Consider the following 20,891-nt stretch of genomic DNA (forward strand, 5'->3'; position numbering starts at 1 on the left):
AAGTTTAATTTTTAACTTTAATAAGTTAAAAATCATTTCTAAATTTGTTCACATGCTTTAATTATCCATCTTTTGACCTTACAATTAGATGAGGATATAGGTACAAAAGCATACGAAATGATTTAATACAGCCTGAATTAACATGTTTAAACAATACTAAATATTTGCAACAAAGAGATTTACATACAATAAAAAGACTGAAAGCCATGAGGATTCCAAAATCAACATCCATAATGAAATGTAAAAGCAAATCCAGATAGAAACACATATGAATTTTACACTTCCTTACCTTGCTAGTACCAAATGCCAGTTTATTTGTTTATTAATCAAGCGAACCAGTCCATCAGGGAGCAAAAAAGGTGCAGGGCTGAAATTACAACACATTAGTTAGCTTAAAATCTACTCATGAAAACCACATATAAGCAGACAAAGAGCACATATACTTACAGAGAGACAGAGAGAGATTTTTTTTCCATTAGAATATAAAATTTGAATATTAGCAAATCCAAAACCAAAAGTTACTATTTGGTAGCTGAAATTTGACCATATATATTTCTCTATTTCCAAAAAACACAGTGGTGTGTTCAAAGGTATAGTTATGTACTTCCCAGGAAACAGACATCTAGCATACCAATGACAGAGCAGAGTACACTTACACCAACCCTTTCTGCTCTAACTACCTAGGAACTCTGGCTCAACTGTAACAAAAACAAATTTTAGCATCGAGTTAAACTCACAAGAAAGAAAGATAAATTTCCAAGTACTAGAAATGAAAAGGTCACCGAAAGCTAGAATTGGGCACAGGGTAAAGAGAGAGACAAGGACTCAAAACAGGACTTAGCACGCAGGCTAGGAAATGAGCCATTGAACCAAAGAGAGGACAGGAGTTGGAAGTGAGAATCCTGCAAAAGCAATGACTGCACCAGGTCACTTAAGGAACCAGAAACACTTCACCATAGGCCCAGGGAGACTACAGACTCTCTTCTTCCCTGGAACCACGGTTCTGTGGAGGACCGGAATCAAATCTCCCATGAAAACGTGAAAGTCCAAGTCTGTACTACATGCAAGACCAGATTACAATTTCACTTTACTCACGTGATGGAAGAATCTGCAAGCGTAAGTTCAAAATAAAACCATTCACAAAAGACACGAAACTACCCACCATAAGTGATAAGTAGACACAGCAAATTAGAGGACTAATACCTGAAGAAATCAAGAAAACAGATGGAAAAGAAGAATAAAGAACATAATTCCATGAAAGAAAAATAGAAAAAAAATACATTATGGAAATCAGAAAAGACAAAACAGGATTTCAAAATGTTAGGGGCCAGGCGCGATGGTATGTGCCTATAGTCTCAGCTACACGGGAGGCTGAGGCAGGAGGACTGCTTGAGCCCAGGAGTTTAAAGCTACAGTGTACCATGATCTTGCCTGTGAAGAGCCACTGTACTACAGCCTGACCAACACAATAAGACCCTCTCTTTAAAAAATATATATATATAAATATATATATATGTAACACATTTATGCTCATTTTTTAAAACACAAAATAATATCAAAAGGCAGTTACAAAAATATAATGAAGATATGAAACATGTATGTGAATACTATCTATATGAGGATAATTTCCTCTGGAAGGGAAGGGAAAGGAGAAAGGTAAAGGACTTGAGATGTAACATTTTGCATAAAAAGAAAAAGAGCTAGTTGATACAGGTTTATTATATTGTCAATAATTCTCAGTATAATTAAAAGAAAAGAACTTTTTTAAAAAAATAAGAAAAAGCTACTTGAAACAAATATTGACCCCAAAACCTTTGGGTTTAATTACCATAAACTCAAGAGCACAAATGGAACAATAATCTTTTTGAAAGTAGCTCATCATGAGACAGATTAATCACTTCATGGTGCATTTGCAACCTGTACAATGATCAACACAGCCAATTCAAGGACAAAGGCTTCTCAGGAGGAAGGGAGACAAAAAGATACCTTGTCTACTTATGACGCCTGATCATAAGGTTCTCATACAGAGGATAGGGCTTGTATCAGAGTTAACTTTTTGAGTCTTCCTTCTCAATAACTAACAAAAAGAATTATCAAGCAGTAACCTGAACAAGACAAGCTTAACATCTTATCCAAGGGTGTTCGGGACTAACAAGTTGTCACCTGGAGAGGTCAGAAAACACAGCCCACCTCCCATACTCCTATCCTCTACTTCCACTCTCTCTTCCTACTCATTGCTCTATCCTATCATAGCCCACACCCACAAAAAAGTGATACAATTAAGTATAGAAATTGTAAATATGCATACATATATACATATATATACATATGTATGCACATACACACATACATAGAGTAAAAGCAGAAAGACATTGGAGCAAGCCCTAGAGAAGTGCCAAAGGTCTCTTCTATGGAACTATATTATCTCTGGAACTTTATGACAAGATATTCCCAGGGAAAAAGCAATCTATCTAAATAATTCTATAAAACAATTCCTACGCATGTATCCAAAAGCAGAATTATAACTTTTTTGTCATAATAATTATTTCTTTGTTCTTTCTAAAGCTGGAGATTAGCATCCTGCCTGAAAATATACTTAGCACTCAAGGAATTAAAAAGTATACAAGAACTGAAACCTAAAGAACCTTCTCTGATACACAGCAGTTGAATATTAACCACAAGTGAGATGATGTGACAAGAACAAAAATGTTTTTTAAAAGGTATGCAAGCTACAGATGCTTCATATGGACATTCAAGACAAGCCTGAGAACAGTCATCAGAGGAAGCAGAAATTGTCATGAGACATTCTTAATAGCAACTAAGGGAACAAAAACTACCCTAAGTCTACTGAGATATCTTGTCGGATTATACTTAAATGTTTGAAATGTCTCATGCTGAGTTTGCCTGAATGTCAGCAACTTTCTCATGATCTAGAATTCATTTATGAAAACAAATCATATATAGAATAATATTGTTTATATTTGATGTTCACACTGTTTATCTGAAGAACCAAAACTCACCTGTACCAGATGTATTGGCGTAAAAATAATAAACGATCTGTAATTAAAAGAAATGGCAAAGCCAATTATAAATCAGTTGTTCTTCAAGAATCATTTTCAAATTAGATTTATAGATGACAAATCTAAAATATACTACAGAGTGAGTCATTAAAAAAAATAACACAACTCTTAAAATGAGAGACTAAATATAACCTAATATACATTATAACATTTACAGGGTCATATATTTATTAAATTCCAAGTTTCTGTGTTATTCAAAAGTTTCAGGTATTTCCTAACTGTTCAAGAAATAAAAGTGGTTTGAGATGTTAAATTTAATCTAAGAAGCTTTCATGAAACCATGGACTAGAAGTTATAATAATCACCCCTTAAAAAACAAAATATTTGTATAAAAATTAAAACAAGATACTATTTTACACTTCAGAGCAAAGATTTTAAAAATAATAATACCTCAAATGGGAAAGCCCATGGAAAACAAAACCTCTAACATGCTATGAAAAGACAATGCTTTCTATCATCCTATTTTAAATGTACACGTATGTGTGTACCTGTGTGTGCAGTTAGGTATACATCGATGGAAAAAGATCTAAAGAATAACAGATTCTCTCTAGGTGGTAAGACGAGGACAAATTTTTTTCTAATTTGTAGTTATCTATAGTGTCTGTATTTCTACAATGAATTTTTATTATTTGTACGCATTTTCTAAATTCTTAAAATTTAAAGCATTTGTCATTATGAAAACTGAATATGCTAGTGTTTCTTGTATCAGAAGATAAAATTAACTATAATTAACTATAATTTTATCAGAAGATAAAAGTATAATCAGAAGATTATAGTTAATTTCAAGTACTTCTGTGAAAATGAATTTTCTCTTTATAACGAACTTAAATTCACTGGTATAAAAGGATGGACTTTGGAGCCAGAAGACGTGCAGTCAAATTCCAAATGAATGACCTTGGGCAAGTTTTCTTATCTAAAAACGTAAAGGAGTACGGCACCGACCCTTTCTGGTCTGATAAAAGGACTCTATCAATTAATATGGTAAACCTGTCGTGGCACCAGCTCAGTAAACCTAGTGCTCAATCCTTTCTCAGACTCTTGTTAGTTCATACGTAAAATCTGTCAGGAGTTAAATGAATACCCTGGCTTACCAAATGTGTAATTTGAGTATCTCTGACCAGATGTATCTGAAACATCACATAAACCCCTTAAAATAGTCTCTCAGGGCATTTTCACCTTCAACATCCATAGACTTTCTGAGACTCATACTGGCTTTGACCTTCATTCCTTCTAGAACAGCGGTCCCCAACCTTTTTGGCACCAGGGACTGGTTTTGTGGAAGACAATTTTTCCACACACCCTAGATCCCTCACATGTGCAGTGCACAATAGGGTTCGCACTTCCGTGATAATCTAATGCTGCCGCTTATCTGACAGGAAGTGGAGCTCAGGTGGTAATGCTCACTCACCCATCGCTCACCTCCTGCTGTGCAGCCTGGTTCCTAACAGACCACAGACTGGTACCAGTCCACGGCCCGGGAACTGGGAACACCTGTTCTAGAATACACCCATAATGGTTAAACCAAGGCTATATACTTTAAGCTGCATTAAAAATGTGCATGTGTAAATATACAAATGTATACATATACATACATGTCTATATAAATATATATAATTAAACTCAGATAACACGTCACTTTTATTAGTCTCCACACCAGAAGTCTAAAGAACACATTTTAACTGTTAACCATATCATTACTGTAGAGAAATAAGCTATATTTACCTCGAATTGCTTTCGTGATGATAAAGGATGCACCATGCTTTCGGTTGCCTCTAGGCTGGAATTTAAAACAAAGCCCTTACATTTGAATCCTCTAGTATTAGACTAGTATTGCTTATACAATGTAAACTTATTTTTATTTACTAATATCTAGAGTTTTGGGCACAGGGAAGCAGTGTCTTAAAACTACTTAAAGACTGAATGTGCAGGTGCAGTGGCTCACGCTTGTAATCCCAGCACTTTGGGACGCCAAAGTGGGCCAACTGCTTGAGCCCAGGAACTCCAGACCAGCTTGAGCAACATGGCAAAACCTCGTCTCTACAAAAAATACAAAAATTAGCCAGGCATGACGGTGCGTGCCTATAGTCCCAGCTACTTGGGAAGCTGAGGTGACCTGAGAGGTTGAAGCTACAGTGAGCCCTGATCATGCCACTGCACTCCAGCCTGGGTGACAGAGTGAGACCCTGTCTCAAAAAAAAAGAAAAAGGTAGACTCAGGATGGGGGACAATAGGAGTAAAGGGAGCATAGCAGAGCTACAGGCACATGTCAGGACTAACCTTGCAGGTAAGAACAAAGATTGAGGCTAGAAACTGTTTCCAAATCAAATACCAATCCAAAGACAAGAGAAGTCAAGGCCAAAGACCACACTGGTTGCCAATTCAGCACACTCTATTGAAGCTGTAAGTTTTGCTCACAGGAAAAGTGGTCATATCTCCAAGGCAAATTCATTGACTATCTGTTGTATATCCATCCAGACAATGCTACTAACAAAACATACAGCGATACGTAATTGCTATATTAAATAATTCCATTCCATAAGTATAGACTGAACACACTGTGGGTAGGTTCATGACACTAGGCACTGCATAAGGTGCACTACAGTGCTGTCAAGAAAAGCACAATGGACACACAGTAAGTGTAGACAGATTTTTTAAAAAACACAGAAAAGTTATTTCACTCAACAAACAAGAATTGATGGTGGGATTCATGCAAGGCACAATTTGGCCCTGGGGAGAGATATAAAGATGAATCAGATGTAGCTGCCCTCCAAGAGCTTATAGTTCAACAGCTGAAATCAATAGAATGCAGAAATCGATAGAATGCAGAAATCAATAGAATTCCCCCACCCCCAACACATAAACACAAAACAAAGTGCTAAGGGTTTCAAAGTAAGTTAATTCTGTGGTTACTTTTTTGGAATCAATGTATGCTAAGCATTCTGAAACATTACTGCAATTAACCAATGAGTGTTAAGGAGTGGAAACTTATCTAACCAGCTGCCGCAGCAACAGCTTCCTAGCTGCATAACCCAAAAAATATTCACATTAAGACAAATTAAGCACTTGAAATTAAACGGCAAAACATGCAGATCTCTACCCGTTCTACAAAATACATTATTCAAAATAAGCACAAACTGCAGTGGGAAGGAGGCTACAGGGGAAAAAAATACAAACTTTAGGCTGAAAAATGAGTCGTTTCTCCAGAAAAGAAACACTCATAAAAAAATGTAAGATAACTCATATGGGCTGGACTACATAATCTTTAATAAAGGTTCTTTTCGATCTGACTGCTTCCTCTGGGTCCAAAACAGTAACTGGCATGTGTTAAGCACTCAATAAATATCTATTAAATAAACATGGATCCGTGGTTCCTACTCTTCACCACAGACCCGGGAGGCCCTCACTACCAAATAACTGATAATCCCAAGATCCAGTCTATAAATTATCAACCTCTATAATCCTTCTCTAGCGGAGATCCCAATCCCAGTCAGCAGTTCTTTACCCTTCACTTCCGTGGCATTTTGCTCACATCGCTAACTATAGCGCATAAAACGCTAGATTATGAATAACGTTTACAAGATTGTCTCCCCTCTAGAGGAGAAGCTCCACGAAAGCATATTTATCTCTGTATCCTCAGCACCTAGCACAGCATCTGGGACACCGAGACGGACGAACGGACACGCACACCCTTATTAAATGCTCTTTTATTGTTACACACAAGAACTGGCGCGATCCAGCCCCAGGTAGCTGTAAAGGCTCAGATTCCGCACTCTGCAGCAGCCTGCCAGATGCTGAAGACTGTAAGGTCCTGGAAAATTCTCACACCGTTAAGCGTCCGCCCGTACTAGCCCTAGCCAGACTGCGAGAAGGGACCACCGAGAGTCCAGGTAGGAGAAAGGACCCTTTAGTCCAGCGCTGTGCCTTCCCCTCCGAATACAGAGAGTGAAACTAAAAATTTGCACCCCTCCGAAAACAGAGAGAAACTAACAACCAGAGTGGGATCCTACGCTCCGCAGAACACGAAGTTCCAGCCCCCAAAAACCGAATTCTGAGCCCAGGAGGAATCTCAGGGACCACGACCCCACCCCGCCTTAGGAGCCCCAGACCCCCGGTAGCCCAAGGTGCCGTTGCCAGGGCGACCACACAAGCCATCAGGCCCCCCGCCCACCCGGCTTCACTCCCCTACGTGGCTCCTGCTACGTGGCTCTGCCCACGAAGCGCCCGCGTCAAGTTGGCTGCTGCTGTAGACGGGCCTGGTTCACCTGTACTTCAGTCTCCGGTGGCCACTCGGTGTTGACCAACAAGTCATAGAGAATCGTCTCCTCTTCACCCTCTGCAGCGCCTGGACTCAAAGCCGGCCCTGACTCGGGGGCCGCCATGTTCGCCCGGGACTCAAGCAGTGGAGGAGCGCCTCTACGGAATCCCTCACAGGACAAGCTTCCCTAGCCGCGGCCGCTTTTGATTCACGGGGAAGGGAGTGGAGTGAACTGACCCTGACCGCGGCAAGGAAATGCTAGGTTAACCCTTTTATGAGTAGGAAGGACAAGGACTATTGCTTGTCTTGGGAACGACTTGTGTCCCGGTCCTGGTGCGTTCCTTGTTAATTAATCTACGTGAGATCAGCCAAGTCACTGAGCCTGTCTTATCAAGTCAGTTTCTATAAAACAGAAACGGTAAAGGTACCCCACTGAAATGCTAATGTTCATTTGTGTATTCTTTGCCTAGCACGTAGAGAGAGTTCAAACAGTGGTTTTAAAATAAGCCACCAAAGTTATCCAATGCAGGGGATCAAGCCAATGAAAGGTAACAGAGGAAGGATGCTACGGGCGCTCAGAAAAGGCAACGAAGGCCAGAGTCTGCAGGGATTTCCTGGAGGACGTGGAGTTTGTCCCTAGGTCTTTAACAACTGGCAGAATGTTAATCCACTGGAGAAGCATTTCAAGTAGGGGGAAATGGGATGAGCAGAGACAGAGGCAAAAGTACAGAGTTGAAAGAACTCTTTCAACGTGTCGCGAGTGAGCGACGACTTTCTGGGTGTGGGAGTAAAAGAATTTACCAAGACAGTAGTAGATAAAAAAAGACAGATTAAAGAAAGTATGAAAGATCGTTGCCAGGGAACAGCGCGCAGAATCAGCAGAGGAGGAGCTCAGTGCTAGGAAACAAAGGCTTGTTGAGAATTTTATAGACTGGAACTTGGAGTGATTGATAACACCAAGTTAGCAGGGAGTTAACTTGCTTTTTTTTCCTTTTTTTTTTTTTTTTTTTTTTTGTCAACCGAAGTGTTTGATAAATAGAGGCGTTTGAAGGTAAGCAGGAAGTTTGTGAGTTAAGTACGTTATCTGGTTAGAAGAGCCATATGTCTTGGGCCATAAAGAAAAGTAGACCTATGGCTTATTTGTTTCTTCCTTTTGTTTATATGTTTTGGACCATGAAGAAAGGCAGATGTATAGCTTTTGCTTACTTGCCTTATCTCTTTGTTTTTTCCTGCTCCCACTAGCCTGCCTTTTTTTTTTTTTTTTTTTTTTTTTTTTTTTTTTTTTTTCTTTTCCTAATTAGTACTCAACAAGACAGGTGAATAGAACCCAAGTTGAGAAAGGGTGTAGGGGCAATAAAGTTTAAATAATAGGTTGAGAACCTGCATGGAGGGAGCGAAAAGGTCAACCCCATTTGTTCATTCATTCATTCATTCCACAAATACCTCTTTGTGGACAGTTATAAGCAGAGCCTATTGTAACATTAATGAATATATACTGTACAAAGTATTACACTGTTTTACATCAAAAGAAACAAATATTGAATATCCCTTGAGATAATTATATTTCATAATATCCATCAAGATGCATTAGGCCGTGATGCAATTAAAAGCCTCTGCTGGGAAGCCTCTAACCAGCTCCCATTTCTCTCAAAGTTTAATGACCTCAAAGCCCTACATCATCTGCCTGCTCCCCTAAATCTCATAGCTCATTTCCTGCTCCCCCTACTACCTTCAACCACACTGGCTCTAATTCTGAACACACCAGACACATAGCAACTTTAGGAGTTCTGCAAAGCCTGTCCTCTCCACTTGGAAGGCTTTCTACCAGATGTTTACCCGGTTCCTGCCTTATCTCCTTCAAGTTTTTGCAAAAATGTCATCTTCTCTCTGAAGCCTACCTTGACTGCTCATTTTTCAATTTTGCAATGGCCTTTCTCCAACTCCAGCTTTCCAGAGCTGCTCAATTATTTTTTCCATTACACTTCTCATCATTTAAACTGCTATACAATGTATTTGCTTATTATCTGTCTCCATTCACTAAAAGGTAAGCCATGCCAGGTGCTCTATGTATATACATACAAATGCTATGTCCATCCCTGCTATATCCCCAGAATTTATAACAGTGCCTGGCATAGAGCAGAGGACAAAATATATATTATTTGTCGAATAAATGACAGACTTCCCAGAAAACCTCTTTTACACATTGTCTCCCCAAAGTATTTCTCTGCACAGCAGCTGTGCCTTTCAATCAAACCCCTCATTGTGAACACCAGACATGTCTTCTCCCTACCCCTCAAGGCTGACAACTTATACACCTCCAGGGAGCCCTGCCCACATTGCATGCGGTAGAACATGAAGAGGTAGGACCACCATGCACGTGATGTGAGGGCTGGTTGCGGGAGTCCTCCAGTATGTCAGTACAACCCCTACCTATTTCTCCACACCAAGTTTCCTTGGCTCTTTACTCCTCTTCCCTATCTCATCCTTTCTCAGGTAGATATTGGGGTTGCTTTCTGTTTCATCACTCTCTTCACCACTTTCACTCAATCTGTACAATCACGGCCAGGAGGTAGCTGGTCAAACTGGCAAAGGATGCTTCCTTCTTAGCTGGTGTGCAAAGGGGACCACTGCAAATACACTATAAAGAATTTATGTCTTTTACCATCATCACACTATTTTTGTTTGTTTGGTTTTGTTTTTGAAACAGGGTCTCACTCTTTCACCGAGACTGGAATGCAATGGCACAAAGAGAGCTCACTGAAACCTCCACTTCCTGGGCTCAAGCAATCCTCCCACCTCAGCCTCCTGAGTTGCTGGGACCACAGATGCTTGCCACCATGCTGGGCTAACTTTATTATTTTTTGTAGAGATGGGGGGTTTCAGACTCCTGGGCTCAAGTGATCTGCCTCGGCCTCCCAAAGTGCAAGGATTACAGGCACACATCACCATGCCCAGCCTCATACTATGTTAATTGTTTTATCCATCGTCATCCATACCCCACTTACCATAGCGTGTGCAATAGGACAGAAAACATAAAGTCATGCCTGGCAGAGAGCTTCTACTCTGAAGAAACAACAACTGAAGTTTCACAGGATGAATCTATGCCATTTGGAGAGGGAGTATACATTTAACTTGCAGCAATCCCTGAAAGAAAAATTCTACTAGCAGAGATGCTCTGAGCAGATGAGTGGGTTGTTAAACCTTCAGCACCACTAGTTAAAATCCAGAAGAGTTCCTGGAAGGGGAGAAATGTGAGGTGACCAATAAAAGGGAAGAAGGTGGCAAGAATGTGTATGTCACGAGAACTCCAAATGTTTAATATCAGATACAGTTTGGAAAAGAAAAGGCAAAGAACTGATCAAGTTCAACTGAATCAAAGGAATAGGATGACTTAAAACAGATTGAGTGGCTGAAGACAAATTGCTACTTGGTCTTATTTACAGTGACTGGATAGCAAATTGTCCAAACTGGGATACTTTTGAAAATAAAAAGCCATGATTTTAATAGTTATGCTAGGACAAGGCATGAAACAGGACTGTCGTGGGCAAACTGAGAGATTTCCACACTAATCCTAAACAGGAGAGTGGGTAATTGAATGAAGACGTGGTGAGCATTTCGTAAGGATAGCAAGACTCTTCTGTTTGTCATTATTCTCTTCTCCTTTCCTCCCTCATGCTTGTAGTGACATTGGTCATTTTTGTCTGCCCAGGCCCTTTGCTTCCTTTGGAGACTGTTCTAACTGCTCTTTGTTCACTCAAGTCAGATAATTCCTAGTGGGACCGCCAATCTCCAAACTCTGCCCCGTTGACCCAAAGAACTCCATTCTTGTTACTTTGGGATTTTTTTTTTTTTTTAAAGATGGAAATGGAGGAAAAGGCTCCTTGCCTTTTTGGGTCACAGATTTAAAGAATATTGGGGTTATTAGCATCCATCTTATTCACTACAGAGAGAAAGCCTGTCTGCACAGTGAGAGAATGAAACCAATACATTGAAAAAAACAGAGAAGAGAAAGAGGTAGAGACTTCATCTGATACAAGCACGCCTGAAACAAGAGATACCTGTATGATTCCATCTTCCCAAGTAAGTGATCAAATTCATTCTCTTTTATGCTTCAACTAGTTTGAGTTTCTAGGCATCAAAACCACTCCTTTCTTGGTGTTTCTACTAGTGGATTTTGAAGATTTACCTCATTTATTTATGTATTTATTTAAGGCATGCTCATGCTCTGTCACCCAGGCTGGAGTGCAGTGGTGCAAACACAGCTCACTCTAGCCTTGACTTCCTGGATGCAAGTGATCCTCCTGCCTCAGCCTCCCAAATAGCTGGGACTACATGCATGTGTCACCACACCCAGCTAAAGATTTACCGAATTTAGAATCTGTATGTCATGTATGGATCTCTGCAATGTTGCTTCTGAATTGACAGGTCGGTGTTCTTAGTTAATAATTGATAGTGTTCATGGCTTACTGAGCTCTTCCGTCCTCACAGCCGCTGCTGAGACTGACAGACTCAGAAAACAGAGTCGATCTCTATTTCACAAATAAGAATATCAAAGCTTAGAGAAATCCAAAATCATAACAGAGCTAAAATTCAAACAAGATCCTCAGGTCTTGATCCTGTGCTTTTTCTTTAAACTACCACATGTCACCGATAACTGCATGGAAAAGGATTATTAAAAAACACAGATGGAGCACTTAGATGGTTGAAAGTGAAAATAAACAGTTATGGATGACCAGGAGTACTAACATGTGGAACTGGGGTATTATCAACCTGTCAACCTGTCAAAATTAAATACATTATATGTAAGAGTTTGGTTGACAAATACTATTATGATCATCTAATCAACTCCTTAATTTAGTTGAGAAAGTCCATCTCTGGTTCAAAAATATTTGAAATCATGAATAAGTCTTTTTTTTTTCTTTTAAATGTTTGGAGAGAAAGAGTCTTGCTATGTTGCCCAGACTGGTCTTGAACTCCTGGCCTCAAGTGAGCCTCACACCTCTCAGCCTCCCAAAGTGCTGATATTGCAGGTGTGAGCCACTGCACCCAGCCTCTTTTCTCTCTCTCTTAGTTTCTTTTTTATGAATAAATCATTCTGAAAAGAAAAATTATGTTTTCCAAATAACCAACGTAAATGGTAACTGTAAACTGCTTAAGGAAATAAGATCAATAAAATCTGAGACAGTTTCAAAATACGCATCATCATCATTATCATCATCACTATGTTTTGTGTACCTACCCTGCTTCAAGCACTGTACCAGGTACTTTATTATACCTTACCTCTACTCTTCTCTACAATGCTGTAAGGAAAGTGTTAATATCTGTATCTACAAGTAGATATAGATGTACTTTAGTAAACTGAGGCTCTAAATCATTGTGACCCAACCAAGGTCACATGCTGGTAATGGTAAAGCCACAAATGAAATAGTTTTTGTCTAACAGAGAAGGTACAATGATTTAAAGAGTAGTGATCTGATGATGATATAAGCCTTTGATGAAAAGGAAAAAAATTTAGAAAAATTTTCCTATTTCTTCCTAGCCTCATAGCATATCAAGTGTGCTTCAACTGAACTGAATATAATCCTCATTCACTTTGCTGATGACCACAGACATTCTATCTTAGAATTAGACAAAAATTACTTAACATCATCTCACATGAAGGAATCATTTTTTGGCCAGGCATGGTGGCTCACGCTTGTAATCCCAGCACTTTGGCAGACCGAGGCAGGCAGATTACCTGAGGTCAGGAGTTCAAGACCAGCCTGGCCAACATGGTGAAACCCCATCTCTACTAAAAAAAAAATACAAAATTAGCCAGACGTGGTGGCACATGTCTGCAATCCCAGCTATTCGGGAGGCTGAGGCAGGAGAATTGCTTGAGCCTGGGAGACAGAGGTTGCAGTGAGCCGAGATCATGCCACTGCACTCCAGCCTGGCTGACAGAGCAAGACTCTGTCTCAAAGAAAAAAAAAAAAAAAGGAATCATTTCTCTTCTCTTAACTCGTCAATGTATAGCTGTCATTAGCTCACAGATTCATTTAATAGGAGCTCAGCCTTTTAGCTCCTATCAGTTAAAAAGTCCATTAAGCTAAAAGCCATTAATGATTCAGCATTTAACCCTTTTATGTTTTTCAATATTAGAGACAAAAGAGATTAGATCATCATATGAAGTTGTTTCTATTTTAAAGTTGAAATTGCATAATAAAATTGAATTTGGGCATTTAAACACTACCTGTTATAGGTGTCATACATTTGTATTTGATTGGATGGTGCACTAGCTCTTTATGAAGAATATAAATTTTAATCATAATATAAAATAACACTGAGAGCAATTCAAGAAATTTTATTTCCTCTAGAAAGCCTGCAGAATCCCAATCAATCCTTTCACAAATATTCTAAGACTTTTATAATATATCTTGGCAGCCAAAATAGATATAAAGCTCATGCATGGTTTTAGCAAAGAAAGAATCTCCAGCCCCTTACTGAAATCTCATTTACACTCATTAGCAATGCAATTCAAACAGACCATTTTCTCCCCCCATTTTTCTCACTTACAAATTATACAGAATATCAAACTGGGAAATATGCCCTACCAGAGCACATACAGTAACAAATGCAAAAATCAGCAGCAAGTAAGTGCAAGAAGTGGGCTAATACATTGGTAAAAATACATTGGTAGGCTGGGCATGGTGGCTCATGTAATCCCAGCTGTAATCCCAGCACTTTGGGAGGCCAAGGCGGGCAGATCACCTGAAGTCAGGAGTTCAAGACCAGCCTGCCCAACATGGCGAAACCCCATCCCTACTAAAAATACAAAAATTAGCCAGGTGTGTTGGCGGGTGCATGTAATCCCAGCTACTTGGGAAGCTAAGACAGGAGAATTGCTTGAACCCAGGAGGTGGAGGTTGCATTGAGCCAAGATTGCACCACTGCACTCCAACCTTGGTGACAAGAGCGAAACTCCATCTCATAAAAAGAAAAAAATACATTGGTAAATTGATCAATTATTGACTTAAAAGTAAAAATAGCTTTTTAATTTTATTTGGTTTAAAAGCAAAGGTAAACTATCTGTAATATACTTTGAAGTGCGTCAGAAGTGCATCAGAAAATAGATGATGGATAGGTGGAAGATAAACAAATGGAAAGATGTGATAAAGCAAGTATAGTAAAATACTAATGATATCTCATTGGTGGGTACATGGGTGTTCATGGTAAAATTCTTTCAACTATGCTATATGTGAAAACTTTCATAATAACATATTGGGGGAAAAAGGTAAATTTACAATTTTAAAAAGTACAAACAAGGGATAGAAAGAATTACAACATATATCTTCTAAAACATAAAATAGAATAAAGGACATTAAGAAAACTGTCAATTTGAGACAGGGAAGGACAGAATAAATAAACAAATATAAACCACGATAAAGAGAAATTTCTCCCATTGGAATAAGGTGATGCAATAATCATTAAGCTAATACAACACTCACATATCCATCCATGTATACCCCTCCCATACACACACTTCTCTCTTCCAACCTCCCCTTTTCTTATAAAGAGTAATTTCAGAAGTTTAGAGTATAACTTTCCCCCACTCCCTTCATTTGTTTGAATCACTTATGGAAAGTTCTGTCCTAACCTGGGCAACATAGCTAGACTCTGTCTCTTAAAAAATTGCTTTAATTAGCCAGAAATTTGCCAGATGTGGTGGCTCACACCTGTAGTCCCAGCTACTTGGGAGGCTGACATGAGAGGATCGCTTGAGCCCAGGAGGTTGAGGCTGCCATGAGCTATGATCATGTCACTACACTCCAGCCTGGCTGACAAAGACCACAGCTCTAAAAAAAAAAAGAAAGAAAGAAAGAAAAGAAAAGAAAAGAGAAAATTCTCAGTTTTTACCTATTCACATGTCACCTGTACACCATTCACTTTAGACAGATAATGGGACATTGTATCCTCTGTACATCTCAGCCTCCCTCACACTTTATACCTCATTGTCTTTCTGTTTTGTATCAGTGTAATTTCTTCTGATCTCAGTTCCAATGCACACACTCACTTTTAAGCTTTCTCTGCTTAATCTTTCCATCAAGTTTTTTAACATCAATTATTATATTTTTTATTTCTAGAAGTTATTTCTTTAAAACTCAAGGCTGCCGGTCATTTTGTTACTTTCTTTTTCTCTCTGTTAAGTCCTACTTTTAGGAACACATCAAACATAATTAATATTCTCTACCTGATATTTCTAATACCTGAAGCCTTCGAGTATCTATTTTTTTTCTGCTGACTCTTGCTCATGGTGGCTTCTTTCTTTATGGGGTGTGTGTATATGTGCATGTGTGTGTGTGTGTGTGTGTGTGTGTGTGTGTGTCTTATTGTTTGCTCAGATGCTCTGGAATTTGAGTTCTGAGGATTCTTTGAGGCCTCAGATGGAGGGTGCCTTCACCCTGAAAAGACTTGCCTTCATTTCTGCAAAGCACCGGGAAGACTTGGGTCCAATTTAAATTAAAGTTTGTTTGTTTCACATGATACAAATAGTGTAAATTCAGGCTTCAAACTTACAAGAGTGTCAGGCTGTGGCAACAAATTCTTAAAGGAGACTTTTATATCCACTCAGATTCCAGGCTGAAAAGACAAATTTATTTGCTCTCTGCCTCATTTTTATGGGATTGAAAAAAATTGTAGCTCTTCATGGGTGCTAACTTTATTTAGAGTGACCAGAGATCTCACTCCCATTACACGAGCCCAAGCCTCCCCATCCCACTTCCACTATTTTTGCCCTGCAATCAAAGCTCTGGACATCCAGATCCATAAAGATCCCTAAAGCGTCAGTTCTCCCTTCTTCCATGGATTCCCACACCTGTTGCTAGGACTCAGATATCTTTTACTTTCTTACAAACTCATTCATTCATTTTAAAAATTGTGTTTTTATTTCTATACTAGCTAGCACTCTTGTTTGTGGGAGTCTTTTAGGATGTCTTCTCTGACAAACTGACTAAATGAAACCCTCTGAACTTAGCAGAGGGAAACAAAAAGGGGGAAGGCATTCCCCACTGCTTTGATACAACCAGCCATGCAGCTCACAGACAGCACAGACCCCAGGCAGCAGATCAGCAACAGCTCCCAAGGGAAATGATCGGCAGAGTAATGGACCTTTTTGCCAACATGTACCAGATATCTCTGGGACTCCCCAGAAATATTTGGTAGAGGATTTTACAAATGACTGAGAATCTTCTGTCATCAACTAGGAGCAAGACTAGTGAAATTATGAAATTTGCTATTACGATAATTACCATTCGTGTCCACAGATGGCAAGGCTAGGGAGTCTCAAATAACACTAATAATACAAAAATTCAAAAGGCAACTACAAAACCAAAACACTGTAATTCTTTGTGAACAGGGCCAATGGCTTTTTAATCTCTGTAAACCCAGCCTGAAAGCAGGCCCTGAGAAAATAGTTATTGACTACATGAATTATACATGGTTATGTTGATGCTATTATAGATTAACCTTTTTTTGCTTAAAAGGGAGATTGTAACTTTTAAAAATGACGTATTTTTTCCAGCAAAGTAATATAGGCTCAGGAAATATTTCTCTCAATAAACGGACCATTCATGAGCCACAATTTTTTTTTCTACCATTGTAGTGGATTTTGGTTAAGTTCTTCAGTTTATCTTTTAGTTTCCTCTAATTAAAAACTACAATGGAAATATTAACCAAAAGAGCAAAACTTCAATGAAGCTAACAAGTAATTAATATGTATTTTGATAGGGCAAAGTACCAACTCAAAATGTAGAAGTTATTAAAGCATCAGGGTCAGATACCTTCAGCTATGTGGAAAAACTAAATTAAACACCAAGGATTAAAAACCATTTGAAGAAGAATTATTAAATGTCTCTCAATGTTAATGGTTTTAGCTCTTCCATGGAATTTCATGCAAACTGTTTCCTATTGAAGTCCTTATCATTTTAGGTTTCTCTTTAGATAAAAAATGTATATCTAATGTTAGACTTTTAAAGTTTTTAAGTTTAAATTGTTATAGTCTGATACAGATATGAGATAAATGATTTTTAAAAGAAACTTTGCAACCTAATTAAGTCCTGAAAAGATTAAGTAAAATAAAGATTGAAAGCATTTAAAAGAAAGATTGTAGGCAAAAATCTTTACCAAACTGAAGTCACCAAGTAAGAAAATAGCATGTTAAAGTCAAATGTATCCCTATGCTAAAAATTGCTCTAGAATTTACACTGAACCTAACAGATAAAACAAGTTTTGCAGTCAGGGCACATTAATAGAATGTCATTTCTTCCACTTCTCACAGATTTTGACTTCTACAGTCTTCCACCTCCTTCTCTTACCTCTGGGATAGACTCTAATGTTAGAGAGAACTTGTTGTGAATAATAGTTCTGTTACTGACTGGTTCTATAGCCTTGTAGGAGTTATTTAATCTATTCGTTTCTTGGTTTCCCAATGGGAAACCATTAGGAATGGTTTGGGGGACATAAACTAAAGCATGGTTCTCAACCAAAATCTAGCCAGGCTCCTCTGAGCCCTCTTATCTGCCAGGCCTCAACCTTGGCCTATGAAAACCACAAACTCTCAGTATAAACAATTTCGTCCACTCTCTTCCCCTCCCCATTTAAAGACTTAAGCAAACACTAACAGTTAGCAACAGCTCAGAGCCACAGCCACCTCAAGTGACTCTAGCTATCCTCAAAGGGCCTGACTGAGAAAGTGCAAGGCTACTAAAAGAATTTACTGTTTGTTCAAGCCAACACCTGACCACAGGCCCCTGACCACCCTTTCTTAGAGCATTTACTAAATTTTACTCAATGCACGATTTACAATTTTGAATCCTTCCTCTGTCCCTTTGAGATGTACATCTTTCTCCAACAACTAAGGAGTGAAAGCCATTCCTTTGAAATGTAATCGTCAGGAATGACAGGACCTCTGTCTCTAGTCTCTGGGAGAATACAACCCTAACTTTGATTATTTGCCAGCTAACATTTGCAGTTGACTTAATGGGCATTTACACTGACGAACCTTTCTAATTTTTCACTTCTCTGACTCTGCTCAAGCTCCAGCAGCCCCCCCAGCCACCTCCCAAGTTGAGTTGAGTTTATGCTGGACACTCTTCCCTATTGCAATAGTATATTAAAATATACTATTTTAATATATTAAAATAGAAGATTAAAATCTGTCCTTACCACTTTAACATTCATCTCTTTAACAGTTCAAGAAGTAGGAAATAAAATGACATCTGAGAATAAAGTCATGAAATCAAAATGATCATGTTGGTGAACCTTAAAACAATAATATTCTAAAACAAGCTTTCTATGTGCATCATCCAAGTAGACCCACCTGCATTAGAATCGCCTACCTAGGGAATTTGTTTAAATGCCCACTCCTGGGCTCCACCTCAGATTGGGGAGACCAACATTCCTGAGTGCTAGAACCTTGAAATATGCATTGGGGAAAGAACTTCCCGGAGTAATTCTTTTTTATTTTATTTTATTTTATTTTATTTTATTTTTTTAGAGAGAGTCTCGCTTGTTGCGCAGGCTGGAGTGCAGTGGCGCAATCTTGGCTTACTGCAACCTCCACCTCCCAAGTCAAAGCAGTCCTCCCTCCTCAGCCTTCTGAGTAGCTGGAACTACAGGCATACACCACCAGACCCGGCTAATTTTTTTCATATTTTTTAGCAGAAACGGGGTTTTGCCATGTTGGCCAGGCTGGTCTCGAACTCCAGGCCTCAAGTGATCCACCTGGTGTGACCCACCATGCCCAGCCTCCCTGGAGTAATTCTAAGCTTCTTGCATTTGAGAATCACTGGTATAAACCATTAAATATAAATGTGCTGCTGAAAATGCATTCCAAACAAGGGGTTAAGACATAGCTCATATTCTGTCTACTTTAGCATGTATTAAGCAAGATGGGAAACTGAGGGCTAACCTGATTAAGCCTGCCTAGTTTAACCTGCCTTGCTTGCTTTTAATTGCTTACGTCTAGTTAATCTTAAAATTCCCACTAGCAAGTCATAGTAGTCAAACAATACATAACTAAACTTCCACTAGCCTCCTTATAGATAATGGCTCTAACAGTGGGTCACCATAGTAATGAGTGCTTAATGTTGTTTTGCAGCTAGCAGGCAGTTCTTGTTGAGTTCAAGCAAGTTGAGACCATCAACCCTTCAACTGAGCCTGCGTGGGTGCGTAAAGCGTGACCTTTTGATGTCAAAGGGCCAAAACCTGCACTCTCCTTCCATGCTAATTCAACCATTTTCTGAACATGCATCCTATGAAGAGCCATGTAGCTCAATTACACTTGCGCAGAAACCTTGATTACCTCCCTTTCCCACCTGCCAATCACCTTTACCCATACTTCACACCATCCTGCTTTCTATCCCCATAATTACCCCAAGCCCTGTTTTCAGGGAGGTGGATTTACAATTTGTTCTCCTTCTCCTTGCTCAGCAGCCTTGTGAGCAATCTCACAAAATAAAATCTTTTCTCTTTTGCAAAACCCACAGTCACAATGATTAGTTTGCTTTCCATGAGCCAAATGAACCTGGTTTGATATCAGATGTCACATGTAAAAATTGGGGGTGGAGTGGGGTGTGGAGGGAGCAGGTATAGAATTTCATCAATTTGCAGTCAGTAAAAAGAAAGGGAGTCTAGGCTGAGGACAAGTATTCCAGTCTTTCTATGGGGGTGGGGATATATTAGTCAGGGTTCTCTAGAGGGACAGAATAGTATAGATAGATAAAGGAGTGTATTAAGTATTAACTCACATGATCACAAGGTCCCACAATAGGCTGTCTGCAAGCTTGAGGAGCAAGGAAGCCAGTCCGAGTCTCAAAACTGAGGAACTTGGAGTCCAATGTTCGAGAACAGGAAGCATCCAGCACAGGAGAAAGATGTAAGCTAGGAGGCTAGGCCAGTCTCTTCTTTTCACATTTTTCTGCCTGCTTTATTTTCACTGGCAGCGGGTTAGATGGTGCACACCAGATTAAGGGTGGGTCTGCCTTCCCCAGCCCACTGACTCAAATGTTAATCTCCTTTGGCAACCCCCTCAGAGACACACCCAGGACCAATACTTTGCATCCTTCAATCCAATCAAGTTGACACTCAGTATCAACCACCACAGGGAGATAGTCACTTTTGGTGGATAAACACGTGGAGCTTATGTCTCCTCCCCTTGAATCCGAACTGGGCCTGTGAGCAAAAGCTTCTGCTTTTTAGCCCAGGCTTTAAGAAGGCCTGGCAGCTTCAGTTTCCTCCATTTTGGATTCCTGAGCTACTGTGAAGGAAGGAAGGCCAGGCCACTGTATGTGAGAGGTAGGCCAGATGGAGAGGCCTTGGAGGAAGGGGTAGCACGGGGTACTCCCCACATCCCCCCAGCAGCAGCCCCAGTCTCCTTAAAGCCCTCACAGAGGGCAGTCCGGGAAGCTGCACTGAAAACATGTCATCCTCCTCCTAAAAATGTGTTTCCCTTTGGACGTTAGTACCATTGTTTATGCCTCGCTATTAACATGCTTGAACATATAGCAAATGTGCTTTGC

General features: G+C 39.4%; 1 protein-coding gene and 1 long non-coding RNA gene across 4 annotated transcripts in view; one reads left to right on the forward strand and one right to left on the reverse strand.

Moving 5' to 3' along the window:
* Positions 1–7,473, reverse strand: part of LOC105486455 (NBAS subunit of NRZ tethering complex) — a 390,628-nt gene extending 383,155 nt beyond the window's left edge. For both annotated transcript variants that reach the window (XM_011749319.3, XM_071076257.1), the window contains exons 1-4: positions 7,343–7,473; positions 4,803–4,857; positions 3,021–3,057; positions 290–367 (exon numbers count right to left, since the gene is read on the reverse strand). In XM_011749319.3, the coding sequence (XP_011747621.2) occupies positions 290–367; positions 3,021–3,057; positions 4,803–4,857; positions 7,343–7,459 (287 nt within the window). In that variant the 5' untranslated portion in view covers positions 7,460–7,473. The remainder of the gene's footprint in view (positions 1–289; positions 368–3,020; positions 3,058–4,802; positions 4,858–7,342) is intronic.
* LOC139357773 (uncharacterized) lies at positions 6,761–19,875 on the forward strand. 2 transcript variants are annotated; one of them, XR_011611468.1, is made up of 4 exons: positions 6,761–6,967; positions 7,057–7,753; positions 10,043–11,415; positions 19,472–19,875. It is a non-coding gene; the product is annotated as an uncharacterized lncRNA (long non-coding RNA). The 2 variants fall into 2 exon arrangements; XR_011611467.1 differs by lacking the exon at positions 6,761–6,967 and having other exon boundaries at positions 7,528–7,753; positions 11,282–11,415; positions 19,472–19,868.
* The last annotated feature ends 1,016 nt before the right edge of the window (positions 19,876–20,891 follow it).

The sequence above is a fragment of the Macaca nemestrina genome, chromosome 13 (assembly GCF_043159975.1).
Source record: "Macaca nemestrina isolate mMacNem1 chromosome 13, mMacNem.hap1, whole genome shotgun sequence".
NCBI lineage: Eukaryota > Metazoa > Chordata > Mammalia > Primates > Cercopithecidae > Macaca > Macaca nemestrina.